General features: G+C 36.1%; 1 protein-coding gene across 6 annotated transcripts in view; it reads left to right on the top strand.

Moving 5' to 3' along the window:
• The window catches only part of NOD2 (nucleotide binding oligomerization domain containing 2), a 45,637-nt gene that overhangs the window by 20,637 nt on the left and 8,288 nt on the right, over nt 1-16,712 (top strand). For 4 of the 6 annotated variants that reach the window (XM_074211340.1, XM_074211339.1, XM_074211338.1 and 1 more), the window contains exons 5-10: nt 1,344-1,427; nt 1,600-1,683; nt 3,775-3,858; nt 4,407-4,490; nt 4,633-4,716; nt 16,071-16,154. In XM_074211340.1, the coding sequence (XP_074067441.1) occupies nt 1,344-1,427; nt 1,600-1,683; nt 3,775-3,858; nt 4,407-4,490; nt 4,633-4,716; nt 16,071-16,154 (504 nt within the window). The remainder of the gene's footprint in view (nt 1-1,343; nt 1,428-1,599; nt 1,684-3,774; nt 3,859-4,406; nt 4,491-4,632; nt 4,717-16,070; nt 16,155-16,712) is intronic. The other 2 variants (XM_074211342.1, XM_074211343.1) reach the window with 2 other exon arrangements.

Below are 16,712 nucleotides of genomic sequence, written 5' to 3'. Positions count from 1 at the left end.
GATTTAGGGTGATGCTAGGGAAGGATTAAGGAATAGGTAACATATAGATTGTGCATGTCCTGAAGGGTCAATTTAGTGTCTTCAAATGGAATGTGAGTGTGGGTGGGTTTCAAGTAGTTTTGATAGCCTTGAACAATGGGATGGGGGATCAGACAACGTTAATGTAAGGCCAGCTCTGAAAGAGCTGAGGTAATTAGGCATACATGGTTGGTAGCTCAAAGAGCAAAGATGAAGCAATTCTTTAGCTTTTTGTTTTATTGTGTTGTGAGTTTTTTAAATTTAATAGTCTAAGGAGTAATCTTAAATTAAATGGGAAGGAAGGATGGCAAAACAGCTGCTGATCCTTGTCCTTCTGTTAGTTTTTTTCAGGTCCTCAGTCCAAGGACCAATTATTTTAACACCATTCAGGTTCAATTGCCCTCATTCTACTTCTGGAGGTAATGACATAGATGGACCTGTTGAGTGTGGGTGACCTAATGATTTTCACATACAGAGCAACCTTTGATATACTGGTCCAAAGATTATTGATTTCACCTTTGCAGCATCTCTTAAATCTCCTTCACTCCTCTGACACTGTCACCACTTGAGAGCATAGCTTCATCACCTCATGGCTAGACTATTGAAATAGCCTTTTGATGGGTCTGCCTGCCTCAAGTCTCTCACTCCAAACCTCTTTCATTCAGCCACTAAAGTGATTTTCCTACAATGCAGGATGAATCATGTCACTCCAGTAAATTTCAGTGACTTCCCAATGCCTCTAGAGCAAATACAAAAATATTCTGTTTGTCATTAAAAGTTCTTCATAACTTCTCCTACCTCTCCAATCTTCTTATGCTTTATTCCTTAACATATACTCTTTGATCCAGTGATACCTTCTGGTGGTTTGACAAAGAAGATACTTCATCTCTCTGTTCCAGAAATTCTGTTTTGTTCCCAGTACTTGGAATGCTCTCTCTCCTTTGCTCCAACTACTGACTTCATTGGCTTCCTTTAAGTCCCAACTAACATCCAACTTTCTTCAGGAAGTCTTCCCAAACCCTTTGCTTCTTTTAATTATTTCCCATTTATCCTGTATATAGTTTGCTTTTCTATATTTATTTGCATATGTCTCCTCCATTAGATTGCAATCTTTTCACTCTTTGTATCACCAGCACATAGTACTTGGAATATATTAAGTGTTTAATAAACTTTTATTTATTGATTGATTAAAATGTGTTTAGATCCAATTCTAATATTATCCAAAGGATTGGATAGGGAATCAGTGTTTAATGGAATAGATAGCTCTTTCCCTATCAGGAAGTCCTATGAAGACCCTTTGTCTCACTTTCTTCATTTTTTTTAAGTTTGAGAGATAACAACATTTCTGACCAGGGGATCTGTAGGCTGGTTGACCAAGCTCTGCAGTGTGACCAGTTTCAGAAGCTCGCGTAAGTAGTTTTTCCATTCTTCAGCTTGATCCCAGCTCCTTGGGGTATGGGTTTCTAAAGTCTTTTGGAATGGGGCAGATGCAAGTTAGGAGTCAAAAACAGATTTGATGTTGGGACTCCTGTTTTGTGCAGCCTTCCTTTCATGCTGTGTATCCACTGTGAAATTTTTCAGGTTGTTCAATAACAAATTGACCGATGACTGTGCTCACTCTTTGGCCAGCCTTCTCAGGTACAAGCAGAACTTGTTGGCATTGAGGTGAGTTGAAGGGATTCATTCTCATGAGAGATCTCCTAGCTCCCCACCCCAACTCCCCCACAATGATCTAGCATTTTAGCTAAGTAAGAAGCAAGATGTGGGAGTGCCCAGGTGTGATAATTTTGGAACTGGTTCAGAACTTGTGCTACCAGATAATGATTTGAGATTCCAAGGTTCATGGATTTCCTGAATTCAGTGTAAACTAGGAAAATCCTTGGACAGTGTGATATCCTTTAGGACTTGTCTTCTTTATAACTCTTAGGTCTACTCTATCTACTCAGTGCAAACAGTCCCTGGGTCATTTCCCCTTGTCTATGCCCCATGCAATCTGGATGTTGCATAGGCTCTGTGCTAAATTAGTGATAATTACAGAAATGTTTTGAGATTTTATTGTAAATTGTGATGCAACAGTGCTATGGTCCATCCCCTAGCACTAAATTGAAGGGGATTACCTAATCAGGCTTCCTATCTTTTTTATTTTTATTTTTTGCACATAAATAACAACTCTGGTAGTAGTAGCTTGGGAAGCACAAATATCAGATGATCTTTGCATCTCTGGTCTAGATTGAAACTAGCATGGAAACCCACTTGTTACCATTTATGTACTAAGACATATGTACTAAGAATTTATTAATTATTTTCAGTTGACTTACACTTCTGATTTAATGGGAGCATAGATTTAGAACTGGTAGGGATTTTAGAAGTCATCTAGTCCAAACTTGTCATTTTATAGTGAGGAAAATGGAGAACCTGTGTATGCAAAACTGAGGCTTAGAGCAATTTAAGTGGATAGCCTGAGATAACACAAGTATTAAATGGCAGTCAAAACATGAATCCAGCCCTCTTTCTTCTGTACTACACCTGTTTTTAAGGTTTTAAAAGTTGGCAAAGCAAATGATAGTCCCCCTCCCTTGTAGTTTGTTGGATTTATCTACTTGCTCACCTACTCTCATTTCCTCTTTTTGTTCTCTGAGAGATTCCTAAGTGAGACAAGGTTGAAGGATCAGTCTTTATGCAGTGAAATTAAGAGCAATGACAAAAAAAAGATTCCCTGACATAGGTTGAGCTCCTAAACACCTTTGTATAATTTGGAAAGAACACTGAATTTGGAAGAAGAGAGACTAAGTAAATTTGCACTGAAACAAATCATTGTGCCTCTCCAGTCCTTGGTTTTCTCATCCATAAAATAAGAGAATTGACCCTTTAGATAATCTCTGAGTTCTCTTCTGATTTGATTCATTCTATCCTATGGTCCTAAGTCCATTGCTGTTATGTGAAGTACAAGGTTTTGTGGATCAGAACCTGCCTGAAGAAACCTGTCTTCTGACTCTTTGGTGCTTTCCTAATGAGTCCTTCCTCCCTACTTTGGTTGACTCTCTGTTAAGTTCTCAGTTTTAGTCTTTGAAGTATAGGAGTAGCAGGTTCAGGGAGTTAAGAAACATATATTCATTCTACCAGCTCTTTATGCAGATATTCACATCTTCCACTCCTCCATCTCACATCTCTCTCCAGTGCATATTGTGACAGGTAAATACTATCTGCAGTCAGTTTCCAGAAGAGGAAAATGAAGCCTAAGAGGATTTGAGGCTTGTCTTTGTACAATCGGAGATTGAAGCAAAGAGGAACATGACTCATCTTCTCTAGTCTGACTGCTCCTTTATGGTTTTGGAAGAAACCACCACCTAGATTTACCCCTTTCTCCCTCCCTGTACTCTTATACCCATCATGCTTTACTTGATGTTCCCCCCCCCCTTCTTGCTGGTAGAAAATGGAATTATGATAAACTTTCAAACAGTCCAGAAGGGTCAAGTTAAGAAAAGATTACTTTTTCTTATAAAAGAACGGTGACTAAATCCAGAGTCAATTTAGGAACTTGCTATCCCTATCCTCTCCTGTCTAATTTGATCTCCATAAAATGATCCTGGTGACCCCTTTGGCATTGAGGAGCAACTAGAAATAATGGCCAGTTTTCTGTGCTTTATAAATCTTAAAGCAATATAGAAATGTTTAGCGTTAAGATGATTAAAATGATTAAAATGATTGCTGCCTGCCTTTTATAGTGTGTGGATTGAGATTTCTTTTAAATTCCAGGTTGGGGAACAATCACTTTACTGCAGTAGGAGCTAAGGTGTTGGCTGAAGGCCTGAAAGACAACAATTCTCTTCAGTTTTTAGGGTAGGTTGTGCTTCCAGGAAAGGGAAGAGGAGACTATCTAGAGTCTTCCTAGGTCCATCTTCAATTGTTTTAAGTTGAGGGGTAGAGGAATAATGGAGTTGAAAGAAATATGCAAAGAGGTGATGATTGAAACTCTGAGAAGAGATGCTATCACTGAAGGAAAGAAAGAACAGGAGGGCTGAATTCTGTGATATTAAGGAAATGAGAGGAGAAAGAAGAATTGGTGAAAGATCAAGAAAGAGTGTAAGAGAGGTGAAAGGAGAACTAGGAGAAAGTAATGTCATCCAATATTCACATTCAGCATGAAATTCTCATGTTATTCAATTAATGTTACATGCACCAATATCTTCTGCCTCCTTTACCTCTTTACCTCTTGGAAAGAAAATGTCCTCTTGATTTTTTCATTTAAACATAGCATTATTACACTGTAGAACTGTTTATGGAGGGGAATGAAGCTAAAGGAATCTTGTGAATATTTGAGATGGTACTTTTCCCTTCAACCTAGATCACGAGGTCAAGCTGGCTTATATAGGTATTTTTTGTTTCAGACTCTGGGGCAATGCAGTGGGAGATGAAGGAGCCTTGGCACTCGCATCTGCTCTACATGACCACCAGAGCTTGAAGTGGCTCAGGTGATGCTGGAATCTTTGTCTTGTTGGAGAAGAATTTGGGAATGGGAAAATTTGAGAGGGCCAGAGGAAAAGAGGCAGCAGAGAAGTTGTGCCAGGATGGATACCCAATGACTGTTGCCTCTTGTTCTTGTGTTCTATACAGCCTGGTGGGGAATAACATTGGCAGCCTGGGTACCCAGGCCTTAGCTCTAATGCTAGAGAAAAACACGTCCCTGGAAGAACTTTGGTAGGTATTAAATATTTACTGCATCCTCATTCTTGTTTTACATCATCACAACTATAATTATTTTTTTAACTCTCTTCTGATCTTGCTTGGTAACCCTACGGGGTCAATTGCAGGTAAAATCTACTTTTAAAAAATTTAGGTGCATTTATATAATACAAGCAACAGTATACAAACTTGTTTTATATATATGTATATATGTATAGTAATCCCTTCACAAAAATTGAAATTTCCCTTCTAGATGGCATGTTTTAGCAATAAGTTCCCTTCTCAATTGTTTACTTATTTTTCAGTCAATGACAACTCATTATTATTAAATATATTTTTTCAATCAACAAAAATTGGCCTTTCCTTCTTCTCCCTCATTAAGAATGAAGGAAAAGCAGAATTCCTGTTACAAACATATATATATAAAATAAAACCAAAGAAATTTCCATAGTGACCATTTACAAAAATACATAAACAGGGGTGGCTAGGTTGCACAGTGGATAGAGCACTGGCCTTGGAGTCAGGAGTACCTGAGTTCAAATCCAGCCTCAGACACTTAATAATTACCTAGCCTTGTGGCCTTGGGCAAGCCATTTAACCCCATTGCCTTGCAAAAACTAAAAAAAAATACATAGACATACATATGTGTACATATATAAACACAAAATATATGTGAACATATTGTATATACACACTGTATGTGTATATATATGTGGTATATATGTACATATATATATGTTTCATTCTAAGTCTTGCTCTTCTTAATCAGGAAGTGAGCAATATGTTTCATTATTAGCCTTCTGAAATCATGGTTCATCATCATTACTGATCAGAGCTTCTAAGATTTGTTTGTCTTTACAATATTGTTATTATTGAATAAATTACTCTGGTTCTGTTAACTTTACTCTGTATTAATTTATATATGTCTTTACAGATTTCTCTGAAACTACCCCCTTCATCATTTCTTATAGCACAGTATTATTTCATTACACTTTTAAAACATAACTTACCGAGTCTTTTCCCAATGGATGGTCATCCCCTCAGATTCTAATTCTCTGGTACTTCAAAAAGAAGCTTAACTAAGTGGTACAGTGGATAGAGCCTGGCCTGGGGGTCAGGAGGATGGGAGTTTGAATCTACCCTTAGACACTTGATCCTAGTTGTGTGAACTTGGACAAGTCATTTAATCCTGAATTCCTCATATCCAGGGCCATCTCCAGTTGTCCTGATTCATATCTAGTCACTGGAGTCAGATGGCTCTGGAGGAAAAAAATGAAGCTGGTGAGTTAGCATAGCACCCCTTCACTCAAATCTGATTCATGTATTTGTCATGGTATCTCCTCCCTGATGTCATAGTCTTTGAGAATGAAGGGCAAACATCATAGTTATCATTTCAAAAAGATCTATAAATATTTTCCTACATTCTTACTTAGTGTTTTTTTTTTTTTGCTCAGGATGAATTTTTTTTAATCTTTCCTCCCTCTAGTTCCCCTTGCTTCTACTTCCCCTATTTCTCTGTTGAGTGAAATGTATGTATATGCCCATCTATGTGGTTATTTGTCCTTCCTTTGCTGCTAAATTGTGGTGGCTGCTAAATTGTGTGATTTTGACTGTAGCTTCTTAGTACTTGAATTCTTTCTGTCTTTGCTTGCAATATTTTTTCTTTGATCTGGAAGTTCTTGAAGTTCTGGATTTGGATAATAATGTTCTTAAGAATTTTCACTTTTCCATTTATTTCAGAAGATAATTGATGGATTTTTTCTTATTTCTACTTTTTTGTATAAGAGATCTGTTCAATTTTAAGATTTCTTGAAATAAAATATCTAGACTTTTTTTTGGTCATGGCTTTCAAGTGGTTTAATGATTCTTAATTTTTCTGAATCTCTTTTACATATATGTTGTTTTTACTACAAGATACCTTACATATTTTTCTATTTTTTAGCCTTTTGACTTTGTTTTGTTATTTATTGTTGTCTTATGGAATCATTGGTTTCCATTTGTTCCATTCTAATTTTCAAGGCATTTAATGTTTGAGCCAAAAAAATTTTTTTTAGGTTTTTGCAAGGCAAATGGGGTTAAGTGGCTTGCCCAAGGCCACACAGCTAGATAATTAGTAAGTGTCTGAGACCACATTTGAACTCAGGTACTCCTGACTCCAGGGCCGGTGCTTTATCTACTATGCCACCTAGCCACCCCTTGAGCCAAATTTTGTAATGATTATGTGACCTGTCTGTTAATGACCTTTACAATTCTTCCATGATTCTCTCATTTCTTTTATTTAAAAAACCCCAAAACTTTAATTCTTTAAAATAAAACAAACTTTATCTCTTTCAGAAATTCTTCTTGACAATTTGTGTTTCTCTTTGTTATTTTGTTTATAAATGTTTTGGAGTAATTATCTTCTATGTTTTTATCTTGAGTGTCCCTGTTATCATACATAATCTTTTTTTTAAGGTGAAACCTTTTTTTGTTAGCTCATTCTTCCAATTTACTTTCTGATTCTAGACTATTAGGACCAAACTCTAAGCACTTAGGGAGGGAAGGTCTGGGCTAGTCCTGTTGCTGCTTTCTTGGGGGTATTGAATGTTGTATCATTCTCAAAACTCAGGGCCAGTTCAGGACAAGGGACCAAAAAACTTTCAGTGATCTCAAAGTTGATTGACCCAGTGCAAAGTATGATCACTGCTCCTCTGGTCTGAGCTCTTTAATTTCCTGATTTATATTTGCATCTTTGCAACAGTAGATTGTTGCTAGCCTCTGGAACTATCAGACAGCTGGAAAGTTTTTTAGTTCAGACTAATAGTACTATAGGCTTCCTTTTGATCTGGATTCTTTCCCTAGTTATTTCTAAGTATGCTTCAGAATGGACTAATAATTAGAACCAAGATCTGGCTGTGTTTCTGGGGCTCCAAGTCACAAAGCTCCTACTTATTTCTCAATTTGCTTCTTACTCAGCACATTGTCCAAGTTCTGTGACCACAGTTTACCCTGTCCTACCATTGATCCCCTCCTCTGTCCACTGTGGTTCTGTGACTCATAACTGGGTAGTGAGTGAAATAACTGACAGTTGGAACACGTTCCTATACCTTGACACAGTGGCTCAATGTGGACCTGGAATCTTTTCTTGACAGGCATGATGCTGGGTGCTAGAATGCTTTGAGGGTACACATCTAGATCCAAGGAATTCTCTGTTCCCTTCATTGACCTGGGCTTGATGAGTCATTTCTCCATCAAGATTTGATTAGATATACTTTCTAAATCTGTCTGGAGGAGGTTTTTTGTTGGTGTGGGAAGGGGAACATGTACTTCTTTCTGAAATTCTACCATCTTGTCTCTTCTTCCCCCTGCTCCCGAACCCCAGGTCCTTGTTTATTAAGAAGTAGGCCTTAGAGCTATCAGTCAAAAAAGGGAGTTTGGACAGGAATAGAATGGGAGTATTAGAGAATTTTTTTATCAGTGATTTATTACTTGTTTTTAGAGAAGAATATTTTACTTAAAGAAGGTGGAAAACGAGTTATCATTGATCACATAGAACTTTGAAAATCCCCAGAGTTGTGGCCCAATAAAAGCAGTCTTATTGATATCTTCATAAATCCTCTCTTTTTGTCTTTTTTCCTATGTTCTTTGCTGGTTTCAGCAGAGCTAGGATTGGGAAGCTGGGGGTTCATTTTTTTTCTCTGTTGTTTTTACATGGTTCTCCAGAGTTTTGATAGCAGGCCCATTCCTTGTATAAATTTTAGCATTGATACAGAAGTGTATAAAGTATACTTGACTTGGTGTCAGGAGAACTGGGCTCATATTCCAAATCTATTACTGATGAGCATATGAATTTGAACCTGAGCTATGCATTTGGTTTCTGTCTCTGGAAGGTCCTTTTGTAAACAAAGTGCTTTGTGAGCTGTAACATACTGTATAAATAGGAGTTATTTTTATTATCATTCTGGGAACAAGTCCTGGGTGACTGAGAAAACATATGCATGACCATCCATGATCTGATCCATTTTGCTAACATTCCTGGCCAACAGTTAGGCAGGGTTGAAGACATAGTTAAAATTTATAGGAATTTAAGCTAGTATTTGACTATATTACTCATATTTTTACAGCAGTTTTTTTTTTGCTTTCTTGTTATGTTGTTATATTGTGAATGAATATTATAATGAGTTTATGATCCTGACCCCTACTCTGCTCTGGGTTGGAATGAAGATTTTGCATTTTATTTCTCTTTATGCCAATGATTTCCTCCCCAAATACCTCATCCATATACATATATATATATGTGTGTGTGTGTGTGTGTGTGTGTGTGTGTGTATACATGTATGTATATATATAGAGTATATATATATATATAATATGACAATATATTATTTCTTATATTTTTCACTCATTTCTAAGCTACCTGAAATTTGGCTTCCATCTACATCAATCAATTGAAATTACTCTTTCTAATGATCACTTTATTGCAAAATCCACTGATTTTTCCTACCACAATGCCTATCACCTACTTGGCTGTTAGTAAATGTTTGTTGATTGACTGATTGGAAACTGGGCTTGAGAAGACCTTTATAGAGCTATGTAGTGAGAGAGAAGCTGACTCAGAGTGAAAGGTGAGCCATGAATAATCTTCATAAATATAATCTCTGAATCATAGGGTCACAGAATCTCAGAGTTGGAAGAAACCTCAGAGGGTTTCTAGTCCAACCTGGACTTGAATAAGAATTCTTGTAACAGTGTACCTAAATAGCGTACAAACTGTTGTTCAAAGGCCTCTAAGAATAGAATACTCATTACCCAAGGCATTTGATTAAGGGAAGTGATATGAATTAACTAAAATACATAAAATAAGTATAATTTTTTTTGAAAGAGGAGATAGTAATGAGCCAGGACAATAAGGAAAAATAGAATATAAGAAGTATCTTTTGACCTGAACTTTGAAGGAAACTAGGAATTATACGAGACAGAGGGCAGGAGGGACTGTATTTCAGCTCTGGGAGACAGTATAGGCAAATAAAGGTATGAAGATGAAATATTATATGTAAGGCACAGAAAGCCCAATGTGAGAAAGAGAGAGAGTCAAACAGACACAGAGAGAGACTAAGGGACAGAAGCAAAGAGGAGAGAGGAACAATAATGTTTAATTATCCTGGAAAGGTATTGTCTTTTTAATGCCCAAGAAAGGAATTTAAATTTTATCCCAGAGGTAACAGGGAGCCATTACAGTTTATTGAGCATGGGAATGCAGATGCTTTTGGAAGGTCAATGACAACTGTGGGAAGGAAAGATTTGAGAAGGGAAAGTCTTATGGTCAGGAAATTAAATAGAGGGCATTACTTCATTTCAGGAAGGAAAGGTTATTAAAGCCTGTACCAAAATGGTGGCCATATGAGTGGAAAGACCAGGATAGATGTGAGAGAAACTGTGAATGGAGAATCAATAAAACTTGGTAACCAATGAGATGTAGGGATAATAGAATTCTCTAAAGAGAGAATGAGGGGTTAAGAATTCCTCAGGTTGTAAACCTAGATAGTTTTTAGAATAGGAGAAGGTTTAGGAATGGGAAGAGAATAAGTACTGTTTTGTACATGTTGAGTTGGAGATGCCTATGTAAAATAAAATTTGAAATGTCTAGCTGGAAGTTGTAGATGTGGGGACTGTAGCTCTGGAAAGACTAGGACATGGCATAGCTATTTGGGTACCATAAATCTAGAGAGGATTACTGAACTCATGGAAAATGATGATGTTACCAAGAAAAAGAATATAGAGAAGGAAGTGAAATGGGTCAAGGATAGAATTTTGGAGTATAACTTTAGTTAAAGGTTGGGATATGAAAGATGATATAGCAAAGAAGATTAAGAGGTAACAGTAAAACAAATTAGAAAAAGAAATTAGAAATTATACCAATTGGAAAAAATGAGAGTGGGATGATCTGAAAATGCATAGAAGAGAGATTATCAAGGAGGTTGTCAGCAGTGTCATGCTCTTTAAAGCAAAGTCAAGAAGGATGAAAACTAAGGAAAAACCAGCAGATTTTGCAATAAAGAGATCATTAGAAAGAGTAATTTCAATTGATTGATATAATCAAAAGCCAAATTTCAGGGAGCTCAGAAACGAGTGAAAATATACGAAATAAAGACACAGCATTTCCCCCTTGGAGTTATGTTATGAAAGGGAGCAGAAAAATTATCTGATAGCTTGAGGTGATGGTAGGATTAAGTGATGTTTTTTAAGCATGAGAAACATCCTGGAACCATTTGTAGGCAGCTAGGAATGGGCCAGTAGACTGAGACTGAAGAAGAGACAGATGGATAGGAATGATTTGGGAGGTATTTTGCCCAAGAAGACCATAGAAAATTGTATTTTGCATAACTTTTCTCTGAAGTCTTTGAAATGTTTTCTTTAACTCTAGGATGTTTATCAGACTATATGGACTCTTTCATCTTCTCTATAATAATTGCTAAGATGGTATGGTGACTTTCTAAAGTTTTTATGATTTTTCACCTCAGCATTTAGTTCCTGTTTACTGACTTGAATCAGATCCAGAATTCAAGCTTCCCTTAATCATTTTTTTAAACCTTTTGAATGGTAAAATTATCATAGCTGTTATCAAATGATTAGCAACTTTGATATTGGCAGAGAGAACACTCTAACAAATGTCTGGATAATTTGAAGTGCCCATCACTATGAAAACATTCCCAAATGTCTGTTTTATGACCTTTTTCCTTAACATCTTATTTATTTCCTATTTCTTTTTAGGTAGTCAGTATTCCTTATTTTTTTCATTTTTATTGAACTCATTCTTTTGCTTAAAGATTTTATTTATTTTGAGTTTTACGATTCATCCACTAGTCTTGTTTCCCTCCCCCCTACCACCACAGAAGGCATCTTGCCAGTCTTTACATTGTTTCCATGGTAATCCAAACTGAATGTGATGAGAGTGAAATCATATCCTTAAGGAAGAAAAATTAAGTATAAGAGATAGCATGATCAGACAATATCAGTTTTTTCCTAAATTGAAGGTAATAGTCATTAGTCTTTCTTCAAACTCCACAGTTCTTTCTCTGGATACAGGTGGTATTCTCCATTGCAGATAGCCCCAAATTGTCCCTGATTGTTGCACTGATGGAATGAGGGAGTCCATCAAGGTTAATCATCACCCCCATGTTGCTGTTAGGGTGTACAGTGTTTTTCTGGTTCTGCTCATCTCACTCAGCATCAATTCATGCAGATCCCCCCAGCCTCCCCTAATTCCCATGTCTCCTGGTTTCTAATAGAACAATAGTGTTTCATGACATACATATAGCACAGTTTGCTAAGTTTGCATTCCCCAATTGAAGGACATTTACTTGATTTCCAATTCTTTGCCACTACAAACAGGGTTGCTATGAATATTTTTGTGCAAGCAATGTTTTTACCCTTTTTTATCATCTCTTTAGGGTATATACCCAGTAGTGGTATTGCTGGATCAAAGGGTATGTGCATTTTTGTTGCCCTTTGGGCATAGTTCCAAATTGCTCTCCAGAAAGGTTGGATGATGAACTCTTTTGTTTTTACATTACCTTAACTTACAAAGAGATCTCTCTCCCCTAGTCAATGAGCCATTCCTTATAACAAAGAATTTTTTAAGAGAAAGAAAGTTTGATAAAATTTACATGTGAGCTAAGTCTAACAATATATGAAATGTTCTGTACCTGTAGTTCTTTACCTTGATCATAATAATTGCATATAGTTAAATTTCTTTGATGTAGTTATTATTCTTTCCATTTACATCATTGAAGATACTACTATCATTTCCATGTTCATGCTTTTTTTCTATATTTCCATATCCATTATTTCTTAATGTATAATAATATTCCATTCAATTAATGTATTACAACTTGTTTAGTCATTCAATGCTGTTATAGGTCTACTATTACTTTTGTTTCTGCCTCATGTTGATCTTTACCCATAAGCTCTAGGCCCTAGATTTTTGCCTATTCCTTTCCAGTCAATGAAATTCAGCGAGCATTTAATATATGCCTACTCTGTTAATTACTGGGATTACAAAGACAAAAGCAAAATGGTCCCAGCTAGAGAGATTTACATTCTACTGTATGTATTAATAAATACAAAATCCATGCAAACTGATTTCAAAGTTGTCTTAGGGGAAGGGAGATCACTAAAAACTGGGAGAATTAAGAAAGCCCTTTTGTAGTAGGCAGTCTTTGAAATGAACCTTCAGGGGTGCTAGAGATTCCAAGAGGCAGTGGTGAGAAGGTTACAAACATAAAGGACAGCCTGAGCAAAAGCTCTAAACAGATGAAGTGTTAGATTTGGAGAACTATAAATTAACATAAGTATACATACATTATATAATTAGATATCAGTACATGAATAATGATATATTGGCCATTTTGAAGGGTCAGATTGTGAAGAAGGGAGACAGAAAAATCTGTATTTTATCTCAGGTCTCCTAAAGGTTCTTGGATGAGAAGAGATGTGGTTGGATCCAGATTCTAGGAATATATTACTTTGGCAGCAGTTAAGAGGATTAATTTGGAGGAGGGAGAGACCAGAAGGTTACTTCACAAGTCCATATGAAAGAATGGCTTTTTGATTGTGGAAATTAGGAGAGATATATAAGACTAGCTAGAGAATAGTGTAGAGATGCAGCATTATACAGTGAGCATAGTTTTGGGCTTGGAACCAGGACCTTCTGAGTTTGGCTCCTGACTCAGCACTTACTATTAAATGTGATCCCAGATAGATTACTTAATTTTTCTGAATATGTTTCCTTTCCTGTAAAATGGGGATAATCAAAATACTACTTTACAGAGTTTTTATGGTCAAATTAGAATATTTTTGCAAATTTTAAAACACCAACTAATATTAGCTATTCTTTTACTTTTCATCATCATCATCATCATCATAATATTGATACTTGTTCTTCCTTCTCTATTTATCTTGTTCATTTTTTCCTTATTTTTGTTGGTGTTTTTTTTACATTGCCCTCATTTCCAGATATTCCTTCCCTCTTCCATACCTAACAAATCATCATTTATAATATAAAATTTTTAAGAGGGGGAAAGAGATAGGAGCATTCCAGTAAAACTAACCAACACATCAACCTATTTGATAGTAAATGAAGCATTTCATATAATCATCCCATCTCTCCTCTTCCTATTCCCACCAACTAAGAAGAGTCAAACTTGATCATCATAATAATATTGTTCATTTTGGCTTTTGTTTGTCCTTTCTGCTATTGTAGTTATCAACATTTTTTTCTGATTCTGCATGTTTACCTCTGTATCTATATGAGTTTCCTGTGCTTTTCAGAATTCTTCATATTTGCAATTTTTGGACCTCAGTAATATCCTATCACATTTATGTACTGTTGTTTAGCCATTCTCTATTATTTTCTAGTGCTTTGAGCAGTACAGAAAGTGCTTTGATGTAGGGTTTTTCTGTCCTTGACTTCTTCATGGTCATTTTGTTAATTTTTAATAAGGTAAACCTTTCCAGAGCCATTTTCTAGTCATGGGTTCTATTCCACCACATGAAAGTGATAACTATGGGACAAATTTGTCATCTCCTGTTCATCTATCATTTTAACTATGTTATGCATTATGTACAGCTATCTGAGGTCATCAGTTTTACTGCTGGTTCCTTCCTTGGGATTTGCCAGTTGTACATTTCTGGACATCTTGATTATTTTTTTTCCCAAGCTTTCTGACACTTTTTTCTCTTTTCAGTCCTTGAAATTAGACTTGGAATACTCCAGGCAGATATATTTCTTACCTGCATTATATTCACTGCACCTGGATCTAGAGCCCATAATTCCTAAATTTTAAACCTTAGTCCATAATGCATATCTTATTCTCAGACACTATCTTATCCAGCTGTTTACTTCACAAATAGAACTTTCTCTTATAAAACCCTTATCTTTGAGCCATTGAAGGTGATGAAAATATGACCCATATGCAAATGATCTCCTTCAGTTTCTTTCCTAAAACTTTCTAAGTTTTAGGAATACTTTCTAGTGTCTTTCTAATAGATAGTTGACAAGCATTATTAATCACTTACTTTAGAGCTCTAAGGATAGAAAGCTCTAGAGATAGAAAGCTCTAAGGATAGAAAGACACAGCAATAAGATTTGTTTCTATATGAATCACTAGAAATAGATAGTAGTCATCAGATCTGATAAAACTTCAGAGCTTCCTTGCCACATTTCCTGAAAAGTCAGTAGCTCTCTTCATTGTTATCATTAAGATGAAAAGCAGCTGCCTTCAACAGGGTTTCATTGTCTACCACCCCCCTACTCTTTTCTTTCTCTGACTTTTACTGAATGACATTTCACCTGATCATAACCATGGGTCTTAAGGAACCGCAACTCTCCCTCTCTGATCCTTTGATTCTCCAAAGGGTCCAGTTCTTTCTTCTTTGAAAGAAGAACCTCAAATAGGTAGCTTTAAATGTTCAGGGTATTTCTTTTTCCTTTTTTATTTAGGTCCCATTATTCTATTCTTATTCCTTTTGCCATAAACCTGTTATCCCTCCTGGCTCTTTTTTCTTCTTTACCTGCAAGCAGTTTGGTAGGGGAGTGGATAAACTTAGAGGCTGAACTTGAAATCAGGAAGACCTGTGTTCAGATACAGCCACAGGCACTTGCTTGAGCAAGTCATTAGTCCTTCTGATTCAGTTTCCTTATCTACAAAATGATGATAATAATAGCACTGACTTTCCAGGGTTGGATTGTAGATAAAATGAAATATTATAAAGTAATTTAAATATCTTTAAGTGCTATGCAAATGTTAGCTATTATAATTTTCTCTTTGAAGCCCTTCTTTCTTTTTTCTTTAAAAAATAAAAGTTTGTATCCTGAATTGATTATTATTATCCCTTGTATTTAAATACACCTTCTATTGAAGAGGTCAGTTATGGGACTAATAAAAAGATATAGTTGCAGATTTAATATTTAGATCAAAGTTGAATTTTTAAGCTTGAATTTTCAAGGGTGGAGGCAGGCACTGAGATCCTGCTTGGTCATCAAAGAAAGCATATGACAGTACTTGGTTGATAGAGCAAATCATTTCTGTCTGATGCATATTTACATCATCTTGGGGCACCTGATTCTAAGGAAGGGATTTAGCACCTAAAAATTACTTGCAAATCAAATTCCATTTAAAGTACATTAAATGGGTTTGGTACTTAAAGAAGCTCCCAACCCAATTCTTTGTTGAGTAAAAAGAATTTGTAGCAATATCATGTAATGAGAATAGTCACTCTGAGATTTACTTCTTTTGTAAGACTGGAAAATTAGATGTGGGTTTTTTCTTAAGGTAGAGCCTACCTATAGTAATGATGGCATAACCAGATTTTATTTGTATCCTTGCTAGCCTTGAAGAGAATCGTCTCCAAGATGAAGACATGTGTACCCTAGTGCGTGGACTTAAGAAAAATTCAAGTTTGAAAGTCCTTAAGTAAGGAATTTGATGATTGCTGTGAAAACAATATTGCAATGTCTCTGGAAAGTAACTGTCTGTAAAGAGGGAAGGAGTTGATGTCCTAAACCACAATTTGTGTCACATGTGCTTTATCATTGCAAGGCTAATAGAGGTCCACATGCTATCCAATCCAGGGGAAGAGTTGGATTCTGAAGTAGTAGAAATCCTGTCTTGGTGAAGCAGCATGGGATATAAAAATGCAAGATTGGGTTTTGTGTCTGACTCTGTCACTGACTAGTTGTAGGTCCTTGGACAATTTTCTATTCTCTGCACCTAATCTGTAAAATAGTATTGGGAGGTGGACTGGATGATCTCTAAGGTTTAACTTTTCATGGTTCTGTGACTCAGGATACTGTTTGACTTATCTGGACCCTTTGCTTTCTGGGCTTCATGCTGTCCATCATACTGTTTTATATATGTCCAGTTAGAATAGTGGATAGGTGTTGAATTTGGAGTTAGGAAACATGAGTTCAAATCTTCCTTTGGATAGTGATTAGCTGTGTGACCCTAAGCAAATCATTTAGCATTTTTCAG

This window comes from Macrotis lagotis, chromosome 1 (genome assembly GCF_037893015.1).
Source record: "Macrotis lagotis isolate mMagLag1 chromosome 1, bilby.v1.9.chrom.fasta, whole genome shotgun sequence".
NCBI lineage: Eukaryota > Metazoa > Chordata > Mammalia > Peramelemorphia > Peramelidae > Macrotis > Macrotis lagotis.
This window is presented reverse-complemented; position numbering and strand designations above follow the sequence as displayed.